The sequence below is a fragment of the Tamandua tetradactyla genome, chromosome 10 (assembly GCF_023851605.1).
Source record: "Tamandua tetradactyla isolate mTamTet1 chromosome 10, mTamTet1.pri, whole genome shotgun sequence".
Lineage (NCBI taxonomy): Eukaryota > Metazoa > Chordata > Mammalia > Pilosa > Myrmecophagidae > Tamandua > Tamandua tetradactyla.
Genome location: NC_135336.1, coordinates 4,198,202 through 4,222,872, shown reverse-complemented (window position 1 = coordinate 4,222,872; position 24,671 = coordinate 4,198,202). Strand labels below are relative to the sequence as shown.

General features: G+C 39.3%; 1 protein-coding gene across 3 annotated transcripts in view; it reads left to right on the top strand.

Annotated features, from left to right (window-relative positions):
• Positions 1–24,671, top strand: part of LIPH (lipase H) — a 70,154-nt gene that overhangs the window by 32,305 nt on the left and 13,178 nt on the right. For 2 of the 3 annotated variants that reach the window (XM_077117792.1, XM_077117790.1), the window contains exons 4-8: positions 9,821–9,922; positions 11,613–11,702; positions 14,341–14,505; positions 15,978–16,073; positions 17,857–17,968. In XM_077117792.1, coding sequence (XP_076973907.1) covers positions 9,821–9,922; positions 11,613–11,702; positions 14,341–14,505; positions 15,978–16,073; positions 17,857–17,968 — 565 coding nt within the window. The remainder of the gene's footprint in view (positions 1–9,820; positions 9,923–11,612; positions 11,703–14,340; positions 14,506–15,977; positions 16,074–17,856; positions 17,969–24,671) is intronic. The other variant, XM_077117791.1, reaches the window with a different exon arrangement.

Sequence of the window (24,671 nt, the reverse complement as noted above, 5' to 3'; positions counted from 1 at the left end):
GAATCAGTCATTAAGAAGCTCCCCAAAAAGAAAAGTCCAGGACCAGATGACTTCACATGTGAATTCTACCAAACATTCCAGAAAGAATTAGTACCAACCCTGCTCAAACTCTTCAAAAAAATTGAAGAGGAGGGAAGGCTACCTAACTCATTCTATGAAGCCAACATCACCCTCATACCAAAGGCAGACAAAGATATTACAAGAAAAGAAAACTACAGACCAATCTCTCTAATGAATATAGATGCAAAAATCCTCAACAAAATTCTAGCAAATCGATTCCAGCAATACATTAAAAGAATTATACACCATGACCAAGTAGGATTCATCCCAGGTATGCAACGATGGGTCAACATAAGAAAATCAATTAATGTAATACACCATATCAACAAATCAAAGCAGAAAAACCACATGATCATCTTGATTGATACAGAAAAGGCATTTGACAAAATTCAACATCCTTTCCTGCTGAAAACACTTCAAAGGATAGGAATAGAAAGGAACTTCCTCAACATAATAAAGGGAATATATGAAAAACCCACAGCTAATATCATCCTCAATAGGGAAAAACTGAAAACTTTCCCCCTAAGATCAGGAACAAGACGAGGATGTCCACTATCACCATTGTTATTCAACATTGTGTTGAAAGTTCTAGCCAGAGCAATTAAACAAAGAAAAAGTAATACAAGGCATCAAAATTGGAAAGGAAGAAGTAAAACTCTCACTATTGGCAGATGATATGATACTATATGTCAAAAACCCTGAAAAATCCATAGCAAAACTTCTAGTGCAAATAAATGAGTACAGCAAAGTGGCAGGTTACAAGATCAACACTCAAAAATCTGTAGTGTTTCTATACCCTAGTAGTGAACAATCTAAGGGGAAATCAAGAAAACAATTCCATTTATAATTGCAACCAAAAGAAAATATTTAGGAATAAATTTAACTAAAGAGACAAAAGTCCTATACAAAGAAAACTACAAGAAATTGTCAAAAGAAATCACAGAAGACCTAAATAAATGGAAGGGCATACCATGTTCATGGATTGGAAGACTAAATATAATTAAGATGCCAATTCTACCTAAATGGATTTACAGATTCAATGCAATACCAATCAAAATCCCAAAAGCTTACTTCAGAAATAGAAAAACCAATAACTAAATTTATCTGGAGGGGCAGGGTGTCCTGAATAGCTAAAAATATCCTGAGAAAGAAAAATGAAGTTGGAGGCCTCACACTACCTGACTTTAAGGCGTATTATGAAGCCACAGTGGTCAAAACAGCATGGAACTGGCATAAAGATAGATATACTGACCAATGGAATCATATAGAGTGTTCAGATATAGACCCTCACATCTATGGACAATTGACCTTTTTTTTTTTAATTTAATTTTTTTTTCATGTTTAAAATTAGAAAAGATATGTAGCAACTAACAAACATAAACATCTTAACTTACAGTCATTCTGTTCTACATATTCAATCAGTAATTCACAATATCATCACACTGTTGCATATTCATCATCATGATCATTTCTTAGAACTTTTGCATCAATTCAGAAAAAGAAATAAAAAGACAACAGGAAAAAATTCATACATATCATACCCCTTACTCCTCCCTTTCATTGATCACTAACATTTCAATCTAAATTTATTTTAACATTTGTTCCCCTATTATTTATTTTTATTCCACATGTTTTACTCATCTGTTTTATAAGGTAGATAAAAGGAGCATCAGATACAAGATTTTCACAATCACACATCACATTATGTAAGCTGTATCATTACACAATCATCTTCAAGAGGCATGGCTCTGGAACACAGCTCTACATTTTCAGGCAGTTCCCTCCAGTCTCTCCATTACATCTTGACTAACAAGGTATTATTTATTTAGTGTGTAAGAATAATCTCCAGGATAACCTCTTGACTCTGTTTGGAATCTCTCCACCATTGACACTTTATTTTTGGACAACTGATCTTTGATAAGGCAGTCAAGCCAACTCACTTGGGACAGAACAGTCTCTTCAATAAATGGTGCCTAGAGAACTGGATATCCACATGCAAAAGAATGAAAGAGGATCCATATCTCACACCCTATATAAAAATTAACTCAAAATGGATCAAAGACCTAAACATTAGATCTAAGACCATAAAACTTTTAGAAGAAAATTCAGGGAAATATCTTATCAATCTTATACTAGGAGGTGGTTTCCTAGAACTTACACCCAAAGCAAGAGCATTGAAGAAAGAAATAAATAAATGGGAACTCTTCAAAATTAAACACTTTTGTGCATCAACGATCTACATCAAGAAAGTGAAAAGATAGCCTACACAATGGGAGACAATATTTGGTAATGATATATCAGATAAAGGTCTAGTATCCAGAATACATAAAGAGATTGTTCAACTCAACAACAAAAAGACAGACAACTCAATTATAAAATGGACAAAAAACATGATCAGACACTTCTCAGAAGAGGAAATACAAATGGCCAAAAGGCACATGAAAAGATGCTCAACTTCCCTGGCTATTAGGGAAATGCAAATCAAAACCACAATGAGATATCATCTCACATGCACCAGAATGGCCATTATCAATAAAACAGAAAATGACAAGTGCAAGAGAGGATGTGGAGAAAGAGGCACACTTATCCACTGTTGGTGGTAATAAAATGGTACAACACTGTGGAAGATAGTGTGGCGGTTCCTCAGGAAGCTAAGTATAGAATTGCCATATGATCCAGCAATATTACAGAAAATTGCTAGGTATCTACTCAAAGGGCATGATGGCAAGAACACAAATGGACATTTGCACACCAATGTTTATAGCAGCATTATTTACAATTGCCAAGAGATGGAAACAGCCAAAATATCCATCAACAGACGAGTGGCTAAGCAAGCTGTGATATATACATACAATGGAATATTATGCAGCTGTAAGACAGAATAAAGTCAGGAAGCATGTAACAACATGGATGGACCTTAAGGATATTATGCTGAGTGAGATTAGCCAGAAACAAAAGGACAAATACTGTATGGTCTCACTGATATGAACTGACATTAGCGAAATGAACTTGGAGAATTTCAGTTGGTAACAGAGACCATCAGGAGATAGAAATATGGTAGATATCAGATAATTGGAGCTGAAGGGATACAGATTGTGCAACAGGACTGATTGTAAGAATTCAGAAGTGGATAGACAATATTACCTAACTCTAGTACAATAATGTTGGAACATTGAATGAAGCTGAATGTGAGAATGATGAGGGAGGAGGCCTGGGGGCACAAATGAAATCAGAAGGAAAGATAAACAATAAAGACTGAGATGGTATAATCTAGGAATGCCTAGAGTATATAATGATAGTGATTAAATGTGCAAATTTAAAGATATTTCTGCATGAGGAAGAACAAAGGAATGTCAATAATGCAGGGTGTTGAAAATAGATGGTAATTAATATTTTAAAATTTTAATCTATGTGTGAGACAAGCAAAAAAATGTTTATTTGGTACAGAATTCATATTTTGACTTGTGCAGTTCCTGATATAACTTATGTGGACAGTTTAATCGAACACCATAGTACTTGGAACCTTGTGTAGGGCTTGAGATTTTGTAGGTTTGTCCAGAGTGATGCCCTGATAAATCCCAGACTGACTTGAACAGTGAATAGGGAAGTATTTGCAGAATCCCTAGGGGGAATGGTGAGAAAGGGGGAAAATTCAGCTTCCCCAAGTGGAGAATTCTTGGTATTCTCACAGGCAGTGGGGACAGCCAAAGCAATAGGCCAAGCCTTCAAGCTTGGGGTTTGTTCATGTGAAAATTAATCCCTGGGGGATTAATTAATCCCTTGGGGGAGGGTCACCCCCAACAGACCCTCTTTTGCTGCTCAGATGTGGCCTCTTTCTCTCTCAGCCAACACAGCAAGCAAACTCACTGCCCTCCCCCTCTCTGCGTAGGACATGACTCCCAGGGGTATGGACCTTCATGGCAACGTGGGACAGAAATCCTGGAATGAACTGGAACTCAGCATCAAAGTATTGAGAAAATCTTCTTGACCAAAAGGGGGAAGAGTGAAATGAGACAAAATAAAGTGTCAGTGTCTGAGAGATTCCAAACAGAGTCGAGAGGTTATTCTGGAGGTTATTCTTATGCATTAAATAGATATCACCTTGTTAGTCAAGGTGTAATGGAGAAGCTGGAGGGAACTGCCTGAAAATGTGGAGCTGTACTCTGGTGGCCATGTTTCTTGAAGATAATTGTATGATGATATGGCTGTCGCAGTGTGACTGTGTGGTTGTGAGAGCCTTCTGTCTGATGCTCCTTTTGTCTACTTTATCGACGGACAAGTAAAACATATGGATTAAAAATAAATAAATAATAGGGGGAGCAAATGTTAAAATAAATGTAGTAGATTGAAATGCTGGTAATCGGTGAAGGGGAGGGGTAAGGGGTATGGTATGTATGAATTTTTTTCTGTCTTCTTTTTATTGCTTTTTCTGAATTGATGCAGATGTTCTAAGAAATGATCATGATGATGAATCAGTAATTCACATCATCACATGGTTGCATATTCATAATCAGAATAAAATGTATGAACAGAAAAAAATTCATACATACCGTACCCCTTACCCCTCCCTTTCATTGATCACTAGCATTTCAATCTACTAAATTTATTTTAACATTTATTCCCCCTATTATTTATTTTTATGCCGTATGTTTTACTCATCTGTGATAAGGTAGAAAAAAGAGCATCAGACACAAGGTTTTCACAATCACATGGTCACATTGTGACTTTTATACAAGACCATTATACAATCATCTTCAAGAAACATGGCTACTGGAACACAGCTCTACATTTTCAGGCAGTTCCCTCCAACCTCTCCATTACATCTTAACTAGCAAGGTGCTATCTATTTAATGTGTGAGAATAACCAGCAAGATAACCTCTGGACTCTGGGATCTCTCACTCATTGTCACTTTATTTTGTCACATTTCACTCTTCCCCCTTTTGGTCGAGAAGGTTTTCTCAATCCTTTGATGCTGAGTCTCAGCTCATTCTAGGATTTCTGTCCCACGTTGCCAGAAGGTCCACATCCCTGGAGTCATGTCCCACGTAGCCAGGGGGAGGGTGGTGAGTTTGCTTGCTGTGTTGGCTGGAGAGAGAGGCCACATCTGAGCAGCAAAAGAGGTTCTCTTGAGGGCAACTCTTAGGCCTAATTTTAAGTAGGCTTAGACGATCCTTTGCAGGATTAATTTTCATATGAACAAACCCCAAGATTGAAGGCTTGGCCTATTGCTTTGGTTGTCCCCACTGCTTGTGAGAATATCAAGAATTCTCCACTTGGGAAAGTTGAATTTTTCCCCTTTCTCACCATTCTCCCAAGGGGACTTTGTAAATATATATTTTTATTCACTGTTCAAATCAGTCTGGGATTTATCGGGGCATCACTCTGAACAAACCTACACAATCTTATGCCCTACTCACGGTTCCATGTACTTATGGTGTTCGATTAAGCTGTCCACATAAATTTTATTAGGAACTGCACTAGTCAAAATATAAATTTTGTACCAAATAAGTATTTTTTGCTTTAGTCTCACAATAAGTTAAAATTTTTAAATATTAATTACCATCTATTTTCAACATCCTGGCGTAATGACATTCCTTTGTTCTTCCTCATGCAAAAACATTTTTAAATTTGTACATTTAGTCACTATCATTATATACTCTAGGCATTCTAGGATAGTCTTAACTACATAACTAATACACTTTGGTCCCCAGGCATAGCTGGATTCTCACAAAAGGAAAATGAGGCTCAGCAGGCAAGAATGCTTGCCTGCCATGCCAGAGGACCCAGATTCGATTCCCGGTGCCTGCCCATGTAAAAAAAAAAAAAAAAGAAAAAAAAAGGAAGATGAGATGTGGATTTTGGTGGCTGAGCCTTACTCTTCAAGTATCAGCTTTCAAGCCAAAACTGAATGAAAACGCTCAGAAACACAGCAGGTCAGCCTCCAAACAAAAGTTCCCTTGCTGAGTTCTCTTGCCTAGTGCTTCAGTAACTTTCCACAGCTACGAACAAAGGGCTGAGGGAAGCTTTCTCTTTCAGACTCAAGCCTTTTCCCATTTGTACCCTTCACCCATCCTCACCTTGAGGTAGCTATTTTAAATCTAGGGATTCTGGAAGATAGAAGTGGATGGAGGGATGGGAGAGGTAAATGAACCAAACTTACTGTTCCTATACTTGGGAGGTCAGCTTTGGGCCACAAGTCTGAATGTGCTGCTTAATATAAGAGGTAGTTGTAGGCAAGACATTTCTCTCTTTCTCTCTCTCTCTTACTCACACGCACACACATACCACATTAGCTGGCATCTCTAGTCCTGATGTTTTTTTCTTTCACCCCAAAGACCGAGGCTGCCCTTATCTTATTTACCTGCCTATTATTTACTTTCAAAGCTTCCTTTCATTTTAAAAATTATTATTATTATTACTGTGTTTTAGAACGCAATGTGTCCTTACTTTTAAAAAATTTCATTTTCCTTCGAGCATGAAAGAACACACAGTTTGAATTTGCCTGTGTCCTTTATGTACTGAGAGTTCCTCTACTGGAAGAGGGGACTTTTCCCAGCAGTGCTGGAAAGCCGACCTGCTGTTAAAAAAAAAAAAGAAAAAGAAAAAGAAAAAGCCTGGATTTGTAGCATTTGTTGATCTCTATGGTGTAAATACTTCCACCATGGCTGATTTTAAGCCACCAACCTCATGTCGCTGGCCAAACAGATGAGCAAGGTGGGCTCTCCATTGTCAATGCCAGCAGGCTCAGTCCACCAATGCTTTAGTCTATGCGTGTCCTGGTTTCGCCCCTCCTGCATAACAATGTTGGATGTGAATGGCAGTACATCCTGCTCTCTGACCGCAGATGCTCCCCAAGCAGCTTTCCTTCCACTCTGGGCCCATGCAGCCCTACTGTGTGGCTAGACTCAGCCAATAGGCCACAGCCTCAATTTTCTGTCTCTATGGACCCCTGATGTTTTCTTGATTTCTGTGCCCTCTCTGAGCTCCAGGTGAATCTCAGCTGTCTCACGGAACAGCTTCAGGGCTAAACCATTCTCCCTCCCCACTTATCTCCCACTGCCAGCCTGGGTGGACTCAGGGGCCTTGTTATCCCAACTCCCAGGAATTGGATGGTTCTGCCTGTTAATCATCTAGGCCTTAATGATTCCTTCTTCTCTTCTGTTTCCCTTGCTTTCTTCTGCCCATCCTTTTGCTTCTCCTCCCCAGGCACCTTTTCTGGTTTCATTTCTCGTTAACTTCTTCAACAGAAGACGGTTGAGGAGGAATGAATGTAAAAATATTTTTTATACTTTTATCATTTGATAGTGCACTGAATTTGATTCTCAAGCTTAAGTGTGTATGAAAATCACCCTGGAGGGCTGGTTATAGTGCCAACTTTCTGAGTTGGAATCTCCAAGGATGGGGTTCAGGTGTCCATATTTTTAACCAGAAGTTGCAGGATGGTCTGAACACCATAGTTTCAGAAGCAACTTTAGAGCTGTGCTGTTCAATACAGTAGGCACTGGCCACATGTGGCTACTGACTGAGCACTTGAAACATTGCCAGTTCAAACTGAGATGTGGTGTAAGTGCAAAATACACATAGGATGTCAAAGATTAAGGTGCAAAAAAAAAGTGTAAAAGATCTCAAATTTAAATAAAATGTTAAATAAAATGTAGTATTAAAATTAATTTTCCCTATTCATTTTACTCTTCTAAAGTGGCTGCTAAAAATGTTAAGTTATAAATGTGGCTCATGTTATATTTCTAATGGACAGCACTGCCTTAAAGAGTTCCTGGTGACCAGGGCTGAAGGCCCTAAAATTGCATGCAAAATGTTGGATGTCTATCCTGGGGAAGAGGTACACAGTTATCATCAAATTCTCAGACTTGTGGATGCTGCCAAAAGGCCAAGCATCACTCTCTAGACACTTTTCTGGTGATCTTAGAGTAACCATTTGTCTATTTTATTTTAATACTGTAATAATCTTAGAATTTTTTAAACTCAGATTCAGGTGTCCTTTCATTCATCTCCTTATGTAGATATTAATTTATCTCTATTTAATGGATAAGGAAACTGAGCTTTAGAGAGGTAAATTGACCTGCCTAAGGTCACACAGCTGATGAGGACAAGATTCGGGGCTCCAAACCACCTCTGCCTGCCTCCAATGTGCTCTGTCCACACAGAATATGCAACTTTTGAAGGCAGCTTAAATGTCATTTTTGGGCCGATATCTGTAAGCTGGTCATTTGTTATGGCTTGTCACTGAGGAGACCATACATCTAAGTGTGCTTGTGCCTTTTTTCTTATCCTCATTACTCTTAAGGTGGCCCTGTTATGTGGGAAACCGATTTATTGATCATGTTTCTGGAGGCTGCTATAAATTGGGGCTCTCAGTTTTCATTTTCTTTGGCACGAGTGGTGCTGGCTTGTGTGGGGAGGGTGAGAGGCTCAGCCAGCAAATTCTTTCCAATATTGCGAGGTGCTCCTGTTGTGTTGAGAATTTCCCATGGGCTTGGGCACTGGTGTTGATCCACCTCCTCGCACATCAGTTTCAGTTGAGCAGATGGAAGAGGAAGTAAATAAAAGGAAAAACAGAAAAAGAAACGAGGCAGATAAAGAAATGCCTTCAAGGAGGAAAAAGAGCGTTGGGAGAGGAAAAATTGAAGCAAGAAGCAGGGAAGTCAAGGCAAAGATGCTGTCTCATATATATGAAACCAGGATTTGGGAGATGCCATCTGAAATAAAAATTTCACAGGAGCTGTTCCTTGAAATCGCCTGTATCAGGCAAAATCTTTTGGAGCTCCTGTCTTTTTAATTTTAATTTTTACTTTAAGATGATTATTTTCTGGTTACCCCATATGGGGAGCTGCTCATCTGCTTTTTTTTTTCTTCGCATGGGCAGGCACTGGGACTCAAACCTGGATCTCTAGGGTGGCAGGCAAGAACTCTGCCACTGAGCCACATGGTCCACCTGGCTCATCTGCTTTTCCAGCTCTTTCATAGTGAGGTTGGGGAACTCACAGCTAACACTGACCGAGTTCAGGCATTTATGGGGTGGGTTGACTTCTGCAGGGACTGACACCCACTCTATTTCCCTTCTTGATGCCTGGCCTGACTGGTGAGTTTTGCCCTTTCCTGCTGAGCTTGCCAGACTCAGCGCAGTGAAACCAAGAGCTCAACAGTGGAGGGGCTGTATTGTGAGGCTTGTGGCTCCGATACTTGCTCTTCCTGAACCTCAGCTCATCTGCAAAATAGGAATAATAATCACTATTCTGTCTCCCTACCTTGTGATGACGATCAAATGAGCTAGTCTATATGAATAAAATTTAAAACCATGAAGTGCCAAATGAACATAAAGGAGTTTGATTAATAATAGGAAGGAAGGGTTGAGTGAGTTTTCTGGATCATCTAAAATGGGATAAAGAAGAGGATAATAACTCATGCACCCTTTGGTGCCTTTTCCCTGAGGTTTACGTCCACTCTCTGTCCTGCTCCCCTATGTGTGCACGCCCTGCTGTTAAGCTCTGCAGTAGATATGCCTCCTGATGGGATCTGGTTGTGGTACTTAGCTGGCACTGCCAGGGCAGCCATCTCCACGGTGGGAAAAGGCTGCAGGGCTGTGGAAAGGAACCCTGACAAAGCAGGATGGGAGTGTGAGTGCATGTCCACTGAAGCTGCCCTGCAGCCTGGGAGCCAGCCTCCTGGGGAGGGATCAAAAGCTCGGCTGCAGGTGACTCATGGCGTGGGGCTGCCAAGCCAACTCGACTTTCCTTCCAGGTCTCGATCCTGCGGGCCCTTTGTTCAACGGGAGACCTCCCCAGGACAGATTAGATCCCAGCGATGCGCAGTTCGTCGACGTCATCCATTCCGACATGGATGGTAACATTCCTGTCTCCCAGACTCCCGGAGAGTCTTCCCCTGGGGCATCGCGTCGTGTAGGGGCACATCAGGTTTCTCCAGAGTCCTACCAAGCAGGGTTCCAAGTGCACGGGATTGTTGGAGGGAAGCTGCTCTAATATGGACACCCAGGAGTTCCTTCTGGAGTGGGGATGATTTTCTCATCATCTATTCTTATTTTTAAAGGGATCATTGTCCCCGAGCAGAGCGTGTTGATTTGCACACCATCTGTGCAAATAGGTCTGGATACTTGACTTCCTGTTTTTGTTGGTCCTTTCTTATAATTTCTTTCAAGTGAAAGATATATTCAATTGTGTCTCTCCACACAGAGAAATTCTGAGCCACCCATAGCTCCCCAGCTTTCTCTGGATTGTCTTGGTCTTTCCTATATGTCTTGGTGCTGATTTCATACCTGGGGTTGGGTATAGGTTCACAAGTTTTGGGGTGATGTTCGAGGCTGGGTCTATATATCCAGATGTCTGGGAGAGGAGCTGAAATAGCACCCTGGGGAGGGCTGTGGGGACAGAGCAGTCATTTAATTGTACATCCTCTTTCTGATACAATTCATTGAAAAATGCTTCAACACTTATCATGGACACTCTAGTGTGGTATTCAGCAAGTTTGCCTTAGAAAAAACTTTCCATTGTGAAACAGTTGCATTCTTTTTTTTTGGAGTTTTCAAAGCATCCTATTACTTAAATGCAAAATCACAATGCCATTTTAATGCTTGATGGAATTGAGCAATTTATTTTTTATTCTTGGAGAGAAAATGAATTTTGAAGGAAAGAATCTTAAGTTTTTCAATCAGGCAAATCAGATTTTGCTCTTATTAGCTCCTTAACCCTTCTGAACCTCAGTATGTTCATTTTTTTTTTTTCATGGGCAGGCGCCGGGAATCAAACCCCGGTCTCTGGCATGGCAGGCAAGAACTCTGCCACAGAGCCACCGTGGCCCGCCCAGTATGTTCATTTTTAAGTTATTTTGTTTGAACTTCCTGATGGGCACTTTGCAGACATTGTGAAAAGCTGAAGGCAGGTAAAGCACCTAATAATGTGCCCACAGACACATGTGGGTTCTCAGTATATAATAGCTGTTACCATAATGTGATATAGATAAATACAAACACATATGTATATATGTGTATATAAAATAATTTTTAAACAAGCATTTTACCGATTATTCTGGTGTCAGTTAAAGAAAAGAGTTATAACATATATCCATACTTTTTTTTTTGAAATTCCATTTTCTAGAATGGAATTTTTACTGTCACGGATCCCAAATTTTTAAAGATTTTTGCCTCAGATAATTTTTATTTAAAAATTAATTTTTCCTGTTTCCTTTTCACTAAAGACTTACAGAAATGCAATAAGAGGTTCAGGTAAGATTTCAGACAAATATAAAGAAACATATCATTTTATCAGCCGTACAATGAATAAGTGACTAAATACCCTTAAGTTTTTGAAAACAGAAATAAATTCCATTATCATCTTCATTTCTAGTTAGAAAGCATTGCTTTATAGCTACTAACTAGCTGGGTAACTTTGAGAAAAACATTTAGGTAGGTATTACTGGAATAATAATTGTACAATCCCTTCCTATATCCTACAGGTAAATGAGCTATGAGATACGAAAAATCCAAAGCAGTCTGAAAGCATAGTGTGTTCTCTTTTAGCGCTGGGTTATAAGGAACCATTGGGAAACATAGACTTCTACCCAAATGGAGGATTGGATCAACCTGGTTGCCCCAAAACGATATTTGGAGGTAAGTGCAGAAACTTTCTATTTTCTAGAATGGTTGCTTAAGATGTGGCATATTTTAAAAATCTGATATTATTTACATGGAGTGGTTTTTAAAATAGAAAACAACATTTCCTGAGAATATAGAAATGATAATATAAAACATCAGTTAAAAATTATAAGTCAAATGTATAACTTTAAAAAACCACAACTGTATAATTTAAAGCCATGATGAATTGTTACTCTCTCTTAAGTGGGGATGTCTTCGACCTAGAAATTCCACATCTGGGTACCTCCCCTAGAGAAATAATGGAAAATGTGGACAAGAATAAGTACAATAAAGTTTTAGAAATAATATAGATGTCCAAAAATAGGAAAATAATGAATGAATTATGGTACTTCCATGTGAAGGAATCTAGTTATTAAAAGTCGTATTTTCAAAGATGAATGACCATCTTCTGTGACATCACGTGGCCCTCTCTGACAAGTCCTTCTTCACCTCTTTAATGATCCCTCCTCCATCTCTGGTCCTCTGGCAGAGTCACAAGTCTTCTTTCTCCCATTTAAATATTTTATCTATTTTTCTGACTTTAAATATCTCCCTGAGAAGGAAAGGGGAAAATTGACACCAGTTTAACTGAGCTCATTTGCGCTAGACTCCTCCCAACAGTCCGCACTCGTTTAGAGGGTCTTCTCCCTCAGGATTAGTCTCTTTCATGCCGTTGCTGTCCCTCGACGCCTACTTACACCAGAAGCCAGTCCCAGGGATGAGATGCTTACAGGAGGGTTTGCAGCCCAGGTGCTTTTCCTCCTCCGAGGATTTTGAATCCATTAGTGCCTTTGAATCTGCTGACCCCGGTTTTTTCACTTTGCAAAGCTCACCACACAGAGGCCTTTCACACCACACACCTGCACGTGGGCTTCTGAGAGGATGCAAGAGGGATTCGTCTTGGGGTCCTGTCAATGTGTCGCCAAGAACTGCTGCTTCTTGGTAAACTCCTAAGGTTAGCCCTTGATTAAGATTCAAGGCTGTGTGCTGTCAACATGCACACACACACACACACACACACACACACACGCTCACAACTCCAACCGTCCTCCATCCTGCAGCCTAGTGGTGGTTCTAGACCTCAGCATGCATCGTAATCTCATGGAAGGCTTGTGATAACCCAGGTATGGCCCCACCCACCCAGGGGCAGGGACCCAGAATCTGTGTTATTAACACGTTCCTCGGTGATGCTGATGATGCTGGTTTGGAGACCACATTTTGAGAATTGCAAGGGTAGAGCAACAAGCACAGGTTTTGGTGTCACACAGACCCGGATTCAAAACCCCTGTTGAATAGGACCTCAGCTTCTCTGAGCCTCGGTTCCCTCATCTGTAAACTGAGGGTAAGAAACCTTCTGTCCGGGTTAACAGTATTTTACAGAAAGCACCTGTTACATAGGATGTTATTAATAAGTGATTACTATCATTATCATCACACTAGTGTTCCTGATTTGTCTATTCTGGTAGTTCTAGGTTCTAAAATTTATAGCTTTCTGGTCTAAAAAGATTTGAAGGCAAATTTGGGATACTCAGTTTGTCAAGTAAAGAATTATTTTTAAACCGCAAAAATGTATTTGTTGTCACCATAATTTTATAAAATAAAGGGCATTTTAACAAACATACAGATACAAAAGAAAGGACATTAGCCCAGAATAAACATAACTTTAAATTGAATATACTTAGCTTAATGAAAAATTCACTGTTTCACCCATATTTTTTTCTCATTTTGCTGCAGACCAGTAAACACTGTTGCAGACCAGCACGGATCCAGAAATAGCCATTTGGGGAGTCACTGGGCAGTTGTACCTTCCACTGACACCCTACATCTAGCGATCATGCCCTGTGTTTCCCTTAGTAACCTACCTGGGCTCTGTCCTGTGTCAGGCCTGCTTTGATATACGTGAAAACATGGCAGGAATCGGAAATTCTCTCTCTCTCTCTCGATATTTCTCAGTCACTGGAAGTAATAGTGCTGCATAGTAACAGATTGAGGAAGTGCACAATAACTAGACTTTCAGTTAATGCTTGGAGCAGAAGAAAGGCAGAGGGGTTTCAGCATACAGCAGAACTGGCTAGGAGCTGAATTCATTCATTCATTCAACAAACATTTACTAATAATCTGCTGCATGCCTGACATTGTTCTAGGACCTGGAGCCACAGCGGTGAATAAGATCGGCACGAAGAGAGTCAAAGTTATTCTCCTTTAGAAGATAGTACATTATTAGATCGAATGGTGATATTTAACAGAGAAAGATGGGATTTTTAAAAAAAATGCAAAGCTGGGGGTAGGTGAAATAGTATACTGGTAATTATTGGAGCAGGTCTGATATGTACATGAGGGTTCTTTATATACCATTCTCTCAACTTTTGTGTCTGTTTGAAAATTTCCATAATACATGTGGCAGATTTGTGAGAATCTAGGAACTGTGTGTTTGTGTTTCTTTCACTCTCCCTCTATGTACCATATCACTTTAAAAGGCATAATAAGGACAAATTAATGATTGAGCTTTGCTACGGTAATAAGGAGTTCTGTATGCGTGTATATAAAATATGTGATGCACTATTCCTAACTGCTTTAAATGCTCTACTCTTTAATCCTTCCATTTACAACCCAGGATTTCAGTATTTTAAATGTGATCACCAGCGGTCTGTGTACCTGTACCTTTCTTCTCTGAGAAAGAGCTGCGCTATCACCGCATACCCCTGTGACTCCTACCGAGATTACAGGAATGGCAAGTGTGTCAGCTGCGGCACATCGCAGGCGTCCTGTCCCCTTCTGGGTAAGCCCATCCAGAATGCCTCCCTCTGTTGACCAAAGAGCTCATTCGTGGTGGGAATCTCAGCACCATTTTGCTGCCTAAAAATGGGCCTGGATAGTGTGTGTTTTTACAAAAATCTATTTAGTCAACTTTTGCTGGCCAATTTCTTCAGTGAATGGGCGGGCCACGGTGGCTCAGCAGGTAAGAGTGCTTTCCCGCCATGCCCAGGACTCCGGTTCGATTCCCGGTGCCTGCCCATGTTAAAAAAAAAACAAAAAACAATTTCTTCAGTGAACTACTCTGGCATCTTGTAATAAATAGTGTGAGAGAGCAATCTGCATAGCGTTCCATCCCGAAAGTGGTGGAACCGCCCTGGATATTCTAGCACAAAAACCGAAGTTTCTGGAAGAGTTCCAGGCAGAGCCAGGGCATTGTCACTTTAAATAGCTGCTTCCATTGAAACTAGCTCCTCTGGACAAACAACCTTTCTGCTGGGGGTGAGTCCTCAGTGAGCCAGAGACCCTCCTGCCCCCTTGAGGCTTGCAGAGTGATGCCTTCCCATCAAGCGAACGCCTGTAAAGGCCCTCACTCCGCACCCGGGCAGATATGCATGTATCGGGGGTTGGAGTGTAACAGATATTGTGTAGGGTGCTTGGATGATTGCCAAGGATTAGCAGAAATAGTCTAGGTGTTGAGGACTCTGAAAACTGGAAAGCCATGAGAATTTTCTAGTGATCCCCAAAAGGGAACCCCTATGTGAGCATCAGGGTATGCTATAGATTTGTGACTCTATTGCACATTAGAATTTCCTGGGGAGCTTTTAAAGAATACTGATACCTGAGCCCCACCCCAGATCAATTAAATCAGAATCTGGAGGCTACTCTCTAGGGATGGGGACAGAGAAGAGGGAGAGGCCCGGCTGGAATGTCTCCAACCACATTTCCTGCAGGCACAGACATGAAGGATGACATTTCCTGCAGGCACAGACATGAAGGATGATATTTGCCTGCTTGGTGACATAGTCACATGGCAAGTCAGGGTCTGTGCAATTTAGGGCCCACTTTCATGAAAGCACCATGCTTTACAAGACTAACGGTGTTTTAGGCATAAACCTGGATCTTTTATTATTTAGAAGATGAATATATTACTGAAAAACATCAGCACTATTTTTAGAGTATACCGGTGTGTGCCACCGCCCACTATTCTGCCCCTGCAACCGAGAACAAGAGCTGAGCGATGCACTGTCAGTAGAAAGGGGGATCCTTTTGCAAGCACCAGCAGGTAGAGAGCCAGCAAGATGGGCAAGTGCTGGGGGGCACCTGCCTTGGTGGCCCTGGTGGTGCTTCACCATTGCAGGCAGTTGTGAGGGCGGTAGGGTCAGCGGTCTAAGTGGCCATGGCTGCAGGTGACCTCACTGTCCTCGCTATATCCCCAATTGCATTTATATTTATATAATGCATGTTAATATTACGCTTTTCCAACTTGTTTTATAGGCTATTATGCTGATAACTGGAAAGACTATTTAAGAGAGAAGGATCCTCCTATGACTAAAGCATTCTTTGACACAGCTGAGGAGAAACCATACTGCAGTGAGTGTGGATGTGGTGGTTTGCTTTTGCTCAGCTTTTTTACTTTTGGGATAGCCGAGTCTCAGCTTCCTGAAAACTTCTTGGCAAGTGAGGGTTGTGGTGAAGCGTGGGCTTTGGAGACAGACGGGCACGGGTTGAATCTTGATTTTATCACATAATAGCTGTATGACCTTGGCTAAGCCATTCAGCCTCTCTGAGTCTCAATGCCCTGATTGGTAATATGGGGATAATAATGCCTATCTCCTGGCCTGTGGGAATTATAATCGCCATAGAACATAGTTGTGAGTCTCACCGAAGTGATATCGGAATCACTAAAATCTTCCAGGAAACTGGCTTGAACCCAAAGAGACATGAGATTGGGGCTAGGAAAAATAAGTTGCACCTAAGGGTCAGTTCCAGCTCCAAAGCAACCATGCTGACATTCTAAAGACATGGAGAGGTTGGGTATTCCAAATGGGAGCTAAATGGGGTCATTATAGGATTATATGACCTGGAAACAACTATGAATTTTCCCAGGCAGATGCATATCTTGCAATCTTGTCCTTTTTTACACTTTTCCTGGGAGCCATCCTTAGAGACGAGATGGACACTGGATTCCCTCCTTTGGAGCCATGTGTGGCATCTTAGAATTCTGGCATCTGCCTGATCTACACGTGGAAAGCCCCTGAGCAATAACGGACCATGACATGGCAATTCATCTCATGGAATTCCTTCATGGGACTGTCATCTCTTCTTTACTCTTCCTTGAAAGTCTGATCAAGAGATAGGGAATCTGACTACCATTATGGGATTCCCATCTCCCCAAAGCATCCTTGACCTTGGGGTGCAAAAAGTATGGAGGAAGATAGTTCTCTGAACACATCATGTGTTCTCATTTATTCAATGAGAATTTATTGGGTGCCTACAAGGTCTCAGTGCTGGGATTACAGAGAGGAGTAATTACCTCTCCTCGTTATAATGGTAGTATTTTTAGCTTTAGATTTTTTTTTAACCACTCAAGACGTTACTCAGACAACATTTTTATCACCATATGCACATATTTATCACATTTTTTATTATCACTCTTTCTTACATTTTGTAAATACAGTAAACTGTGTGCTAAGTAATGGTGCGGGAAGTCCAGACATCACTGGAACTCCAAGAAGGGAGACCTGACTTAGTCTAAGGGCCAAGGAAGGCCTCCCGGAGGAAGTGGCATTAAGTCAAAACCTGAAGGATACATTGGCAAAGGTCAACAGTGAGACTGCCCCAGGCAAGGAAAAGGTCCAGCAACAATAGAAAGCTTGGCAGTGCAGGGGGTACAGGTCATTTAGCATGACTAGGAAAGAGATGCAGAAGGCTGAATAGGTTGGTGGGCACCACCCAGGTCACAGAGGATCTTGTCCGCCATGGAGGTGAGGCCCGGGTTCGATTCCCAGAGCTGGCCCATGCCAAATAAATAAATAAATAAATAAATAAATAAATAAATAAATAAATAAATAAATAAAATGGGCAAGGATTGAAGTGAACCAGTCACACTCAGCAAGAGTCCACAGGACCCTTTTCAATAAGGTCGAAACATTGATTCAACTGTGATCCCTACACATGGCATTTGGACACCATTGAGTCTGCTGTCACTCATACCATCTTTATCAAAGAATAGGGAAGAGAATATAAAAAATCTGCCCTGGATCTTTTCAGAGAAACAAGAGGGGAAGATAAAAAGAGACTCAATTCTTAGGAATTGACCCTTTAGGGGAACAGTTGGGAATAACTCTTACCATGTCCTCTCCCTGTTTTCTAGTATATCATTACTTTGTGGATATTATAACTTGGAACAAGAATGTAAGAAGAGGATCCATTACAATCAAATTGAGAGACAAAGCTGGAAACACCACAGAATCCAAAATTGATCAGTAAGTTGGGTTGGGATAGTTTGGCCATTTCCCTTTTTGCTCAGTGAAATTGAATCCCAAATATATCAATTTTCTTATGTATAGGTGTTCTACTGTGCTAGCTGCTGAATGCAATATACCAGAAACAGAATGACTTTTAAAGGGGGGAATTTAATAAGTTGCTAGTTTACAGTTCTAAGGCCGAGAAAATGTCCCAATTAAAACAAGTCTATAGAAATGTCCAATCTAAGGCATCCAGGGAAAGATACCTTGATTCAAGAAGGCTGATGAAGTTCACAGTTTCTTTCTCAAGTGGAAGGGCACATGGTGAACACAGTCAGTTTCTTTCTCATCTGGAAAGACACATGATGAACATGGTCAGGGTTCCTCTCTCATCTGGAAGGGCACATGGTGAACATGGCATCATCCGCAAGCTTCTTCTCCTGGCTTCCTGTTTCACGAAGCTCCCTGAGAGGCATTTTCCTTCTTCATCTCCAAAGATCACTGGCTGGTGGACTCTGCTTCTTGTGGCTATGTTTTTCTGCTCTGCTGTCTCTGAATCTCTCATTCTCCAAAATGTTTCCTCTTTCATAGGATGCCAGAAACTTATCAAGACCCACCCAAATGGGTGGAGACATGTCACCACCTAATCCAGCTTAACAACCACTCTTGATTAAATCACATCTCCAGGGAGATTATCTGATTACAGTTTCAAACATACAGTATTGAATAGGGATTATTCTGTCTTTATGGAATGGGATTTAGATTAAAACATGGCTTTTCTAGGGGACGTACATCTTTTCAAACGAGCACAATAGGTTTGTACTTTTCCTTGGTCTACAAAGATATGAGGAGACACATTGTTTAGTTGCTTTCCCTGGCTTTTGATCTCATGGGCTTTATAAGGGTTTTCTTTCCTTTGTGTCTTTGTCTTCTTCCCTTCCTTCCTCCTTCCCTCACTTTCTTTGATTAAGTTACAAAAATCATCCATGCTTGCTGCAAAGGATTTAAACAATAAAGGAGTATGTGACATAAAAGTGTAAGTCCTTGTCCTCTCCCCCCAATCCCATCCCCAAAGACACCTACACTTCATTTCTATTCTGGGTTCTTATTATATATATATATTATTCTGAAACTCAGAAAATGTTATTTGCAATAATAAAATATTAGAAATACCCTTGGGTGGGTATTATGGTTGTTTTTTTTCTTTTTAAAATTTGAGGATGTTGAACTTTAGTTGAATTAAAAAACCCATATACATTAAAATTTGTCATATTTTTGCAAGTGTTATATTTAAATTTCCATGCAGTCATCTAATTATTGGGAATATTAATTTTGGAAAATGCTACAGATTTAATACAGTATGCAAAAGTAATTCAGTGTTTTATACTTATATCTTAAAAATATGATTGTGGAACATATAAGATGTTATAGGATTGAAAAATAATAATACATTATTTTAAAATTTGCTTGTAGTTCTTTTTTTAGTGCTAGATAAATGAAAAAACATTCTTAATTAAACCAAATAGTGATTTTCATAGTAATAGATGGATTGTCTTTTGCATATATCCTCAGAGTTAGAATAAATTAAAAATCATACACAGACTGTGAAAACCTTGTGTCTGATGTTCCTTTTGTCTACGTATGGACAGATGAGTAAAAAAATATGGATTAAAAATAAATAAATAATACGGGGAACAAATGTTAAAATAAATTGAGTAGATTGAAATACTGGTAATCAATGAATGGAAGTGGTAAGGGGTATAGGAAAAAAAAACAGGGAGAACAAAGGTTAAAATATATTGAGTGGATGGAAACACTAGCGGTCAATGTGGGGGGTAAGGGGTATGGTATGTATTAATTTTTTCTTTTTTCTTTTTATTTCTTTTTTCTGGAGTGATGCAAATGTTCTAAAAAATGATCATGGTGATGAATATACAACTACGTGATGATATTGTGAGCCAATGATTGTATACCATACATGGAATGTTTGTATATTAGGAATGTTTGTGTTTGTATGTTGTTTTGGTTTGTCAATAAAAAGAAAACAAACAAAAAAAAGCAAACAAAACCATACACAGTTAACTAATGTTAATTATGAATGGCCTGTATAGGATCTGGATACAATGAACAAACTGTACCCGTCATGGCAGGAGCTGTATCTAATACGTTTTTTAAAACTACCCCTTTCCGAGGATCTAGGATTGTGTCTCACACCTGGTAAGCATCTACTGGATCGTGAAATGAATGGACATTAATTATTACCAGTTTTATGCTCCATTCCTAAAATTAAGACCTCTAGGACAATAAGTTTGATCTTTGCATCAAATGACGCTTCATTCCAGCCATGTTCCAACATCTAATTAGTCTTCTATTTCCCTAAATCAATGCTTGTGAAATCAACGGAGTGAACTAAACACATCCAATAGTTGATCCGTCACAACAATCCTTCCTTAAAAATGCTCTGGAATGCCAAGTAGTAACACCAGAATCCTTTCCTCTTTAGCCTCCAGTGTCTCCACATTTGGTAACTCTGTGGGGCTTGCCTTACAACAGTGGGAGAATCTTTTTTTTTTTTTTAATTAATTAAAAAAAATTAACAAACAAAACATTTAGAGATCATTCCATTCTACATATATAATCAGTAATTCTTACTATCATCACATAGTTGCATATTCATCATTTCTTAGTACATTTGCATCGATTTAGAAAAAGAAATAAAAAGACAACAGAAAAAGAAATAAAATGATAATAGAGAAAAAAAAACTATATGTACCATACCCCTTACCGCTCGCTTTCATTTACCACTATTTCAAACTGAATTTATTTTAACATTTGTTTCCCCTATTATTTATTTTTATTCCATATGTTCTACTCTTCTGTTGATATAGTAGCTAAAAGGAGCATCGGACATGAGGTTTTCACATTCACAGAGTCTCATTGTGAGAGCTATATCATTGTTCAATCATCATCAAGAAACATGGCTACTGGAACACAGCTCTACATTTTCAGGCAATTCCCTCCAGCCTCTCCACTACATCTTGAACAACAGGGTGCTACCTACCTAATGCATAAGAATAACCTCCAGGATAACCTCTGGAATCTCTCAGCCATTGACAAGTGGGAGAATCTTTATTCATCGTTTTCTAGTAAAGGAAGTCTTCCTAGAATTTATCAATTTTTTTTCGTATGCTGTGTGGTGGGGTCACATTTCATTATTTTTCCATGTGCGTATCTGTTATACAGCATCATTTGTTGAATTTTTGTTTGTTTTTTTTTTTGGCGGGGGGTGAGTACATGGACTGGGAATCGAATCTGGGTCTCCTGCATGACAGGAGAGAATTCTACCACTGAACTATCCTTGTACCCCCTCTTTCTAAAATTTAAAAGAGACATTTCAGAGAATAAAACCTAATAGCACAAAAAATTAAAATTTGACCCCATGCATTTAAATCAAGAGACCCCAGACTATCAATAACCCAGAAAATGGGTTTTGCATTTCACTGATGTTGTGGGGCAAGAAATTTAAATGACAAAAAACTCAATCTTGCTTGTTAATGATAATAATCAAATTCCTTTAAAGTACTTTCTACTGGATTTTTAGAAGGAGAGTTCCTCAATTTTCTTTTATGTCATCAAGCTAATTATAATCAACAAAAAGTTAACTGACATAAATTTCTTCGATTCTGTGGGTAGAAAGCACATGTTTTAAGCACCCACTCTTATTCAAAGCATTTCCTGAGTTGCTTTGTCTTAGCCAGCACTCTGAACCATATGACATCTGATTTTTTTCTACTTACTAAAATTCACAATGTCATCGTTTGCCTTTCTAAATCTAAGGGTGCTGTACCCATTGAGCTTTTTTTTTTAACTTAAAAAAAATTATTATGTAAAATATAACATACATACAAAAAAGCAATACACTTCCAAATACATGGTGACGGGGGAACAGTGCATGGTCTGGGAATTGAACCCAGGTCTCCCGCATGGAAGGCGAGCATTCTTCCACTGATATACAAGCACATTTTAACAAGTAGTTATAAAACAGATTTTTAATTTAATTTTTTTTTGGGGGGGTGACTCATAGGCCTAATTTTAAGTAGGCTTGACCTATCCTTTGTGGGGTTAAGTTTTATATGAAAAAACCCCAAGATTGGGGGCCCAGCCTATAGCTTTGGTTGTCCACACTGCTTGTGAGAATATCAAGAATTCAACTTGGGGAAGTTGAGTTTTCCCCTGTTCTCACCATTCCCCGAGGGGGACTTTGCAAATACTTTTCCACTCATTGATCAAATCACTCTGGGATTCATCAGGGCATCACCTGGACAAACCAACAAAATCTCATGTCCTATACAAAGTTCCATGAACTCAAGGTGTTCAATCAACTATCTACATAAGTTATATTAGGAGATGCACTAGTCAAAGTATAGATTTGTACCAAATAAACATTTTTTGCTTTAGTCTCACACATTAGTTGAAATTTTTAAATATCAAGTACCATCTATTTTCAGCACACTGCAGTAATGACATTCTTTTCTTCTTCCTCATGCAAAAACATTTTTAAAATTTGTACATTTAGTCACTATCATTATACACTCTAGGCATTCCTAGATTACACCATCTCAATCTTTATCGTCTATCTTTCTTTGTGATTTAATTTATGCCCCAGCCCTCCTCCCTCTATCATTCTCATATGCAGCTTCATCCAGTGTTTTAACATAATTGTATTATAGTTAGGTAGTATTGTGCTGTTCATTTCTGAGTTTTTATATTCAGTCCTGTTGCACAATCTGTATCCCTTCAGCTCCAATTACCCAATATCTTACCCTATTTCTATCTCCTGATGGTCTCTGTTACCAAGGAAATATTCCAAGTTTATTCACTAATGTCAGTTCATATCAGTGAGACCATACAGTATTTGTCCTTTTGTTTCTGGCTAATCACACTCAGCATAATGTCCTTAAGGTCCATTCATGTTGTTACATACTTCATGTATGTTATTCATAACTTTATTCTGTCTTACAGCTGCATAATATTCCATCTTATGTAAATGTCACAGTTTGTTTAGCCAACTGTCTGTTGATGGACATTTTGGCTGTTTCCATCACTTGGTAATTGTTAATAATGCTGCTATAAACATGTAAATGTCCATTTGTGTCCTTGGCCTCGTGACCTTTGAGTAGAGACAGCATATATATGGGTCCTGTTTTTTAATCCATTCTGCCAGACTATGTCTTTTGTTTGGAGAGTTTAATCCATTAACATTCAGTGTTATTACTGCATGGGTAGTACTTTCTTCTACCATTTTGCCTTCTGGATTTTATATGTCATATCTAATTTTCCTTCTTTTTACCTTTACTCATAGTCTTCCTTTCTACACTTTTCTCCACACCTCTCTCTTCTGTCTTCGTATCTGTCTCTAGTGTTCCATTTAGTATTTCTTGCAGAGCTGGTCTTTTGGTCACAAATTCTCTCAGTGATTTTTTGTCTGAAAATGTTTTAATTTCTCCTTCATTTTTGAAGGACAACTTTGCTGGATATAGAATTCTTGGTTGACAGTTTTTCTCTTTTAATAATTTAAATATATTATCCCACTGTCTTCTCGCCTCCATGGTTTCTGCTGAGAGATCTGCACATAGTCTTATTGGGCTTCCCTTGTATGTGATGGTTTGCTTTTCTCTTGCTGCTTTCAAGATCCTCTCTTTCTCTTTGACCTCTGACATTCTGACTATTAAATGTCTTGGAGTATGTCTATTTGGATCTATTCTCTTTGGGGTACGCTGCACTTCTTGGATCTGTAATTTTAAGTCTTTCATAGGAGTTGGGAAATTGTCAGTGATAATTTCCTCCATTAGTTTTTCTCCTCCTTTTCCCTTCTCTTCTCCTTCTGGGACACCCACAACACGTATATTCATGCTCTTCTTATTGTCTTTCAATTCCCTGAGTCCCTGCTCATATTTTTCCATTTTTTTCCCTATAGTTTCTGTTTCTTGTTGGATTTCAGATGTTCCATCCTCCAGTTCAGAAATCCTATGTTCTGTCTCTCGAAATCTACCATTGTAGGTTGCCATTGGTTTTTCATCTCTCTTCTATTGTGTCTTTCATTCCCATAAGTTCTGTGATTTGTTTTTTCAGACTTTCAGTTTCTTCTTTTTGTTCTTTCCTTGCCTCCATTATGTCCTCCCTCAATTCACTGATTTGGTTTTTGATGAGGTTTTCCAGGTCTGTTCGTACATTCTGAATTAGTTGTTTCAGCTCCTGTATGTCATTTGAATTGTTGATTTGTTCCTTCGACTGGGCCATATCTTCAATTTTCCTAGTGTGATTTGTTATTTTTTGCTGTTGTCTAGGCATTTAATTACCTTAATTAGTTTATTCTGGTGATTGCTTTCACTTCTCTTACCTAGGGTTTTCTTGCTAGATGAATTTGTTGTCTATCTGTTCTTTGACCTTCAGTTCAGCTTTTTCTAGACCTCTAGCTTAGGTTTTGTTTAACAGAGGATAATTTTTCAGTTCTTGTTTTCTTGTTTCTTGTCCTGCTTGTGTGGTACCTTTCCCACACACACACTTAGGAGGGTCTACTTAGATATTATAGACCCCAGCCAGATTTTCCCAGACCGAACTGGCCTCCTATCAGGAGGAAAGAGTCACCTGTGTCAGTTTTCCCTGAGGGTGAGACCCAGCAGGTTGAAAGACTTTCCTGTGAAGTCTCTGGATCTGTTTT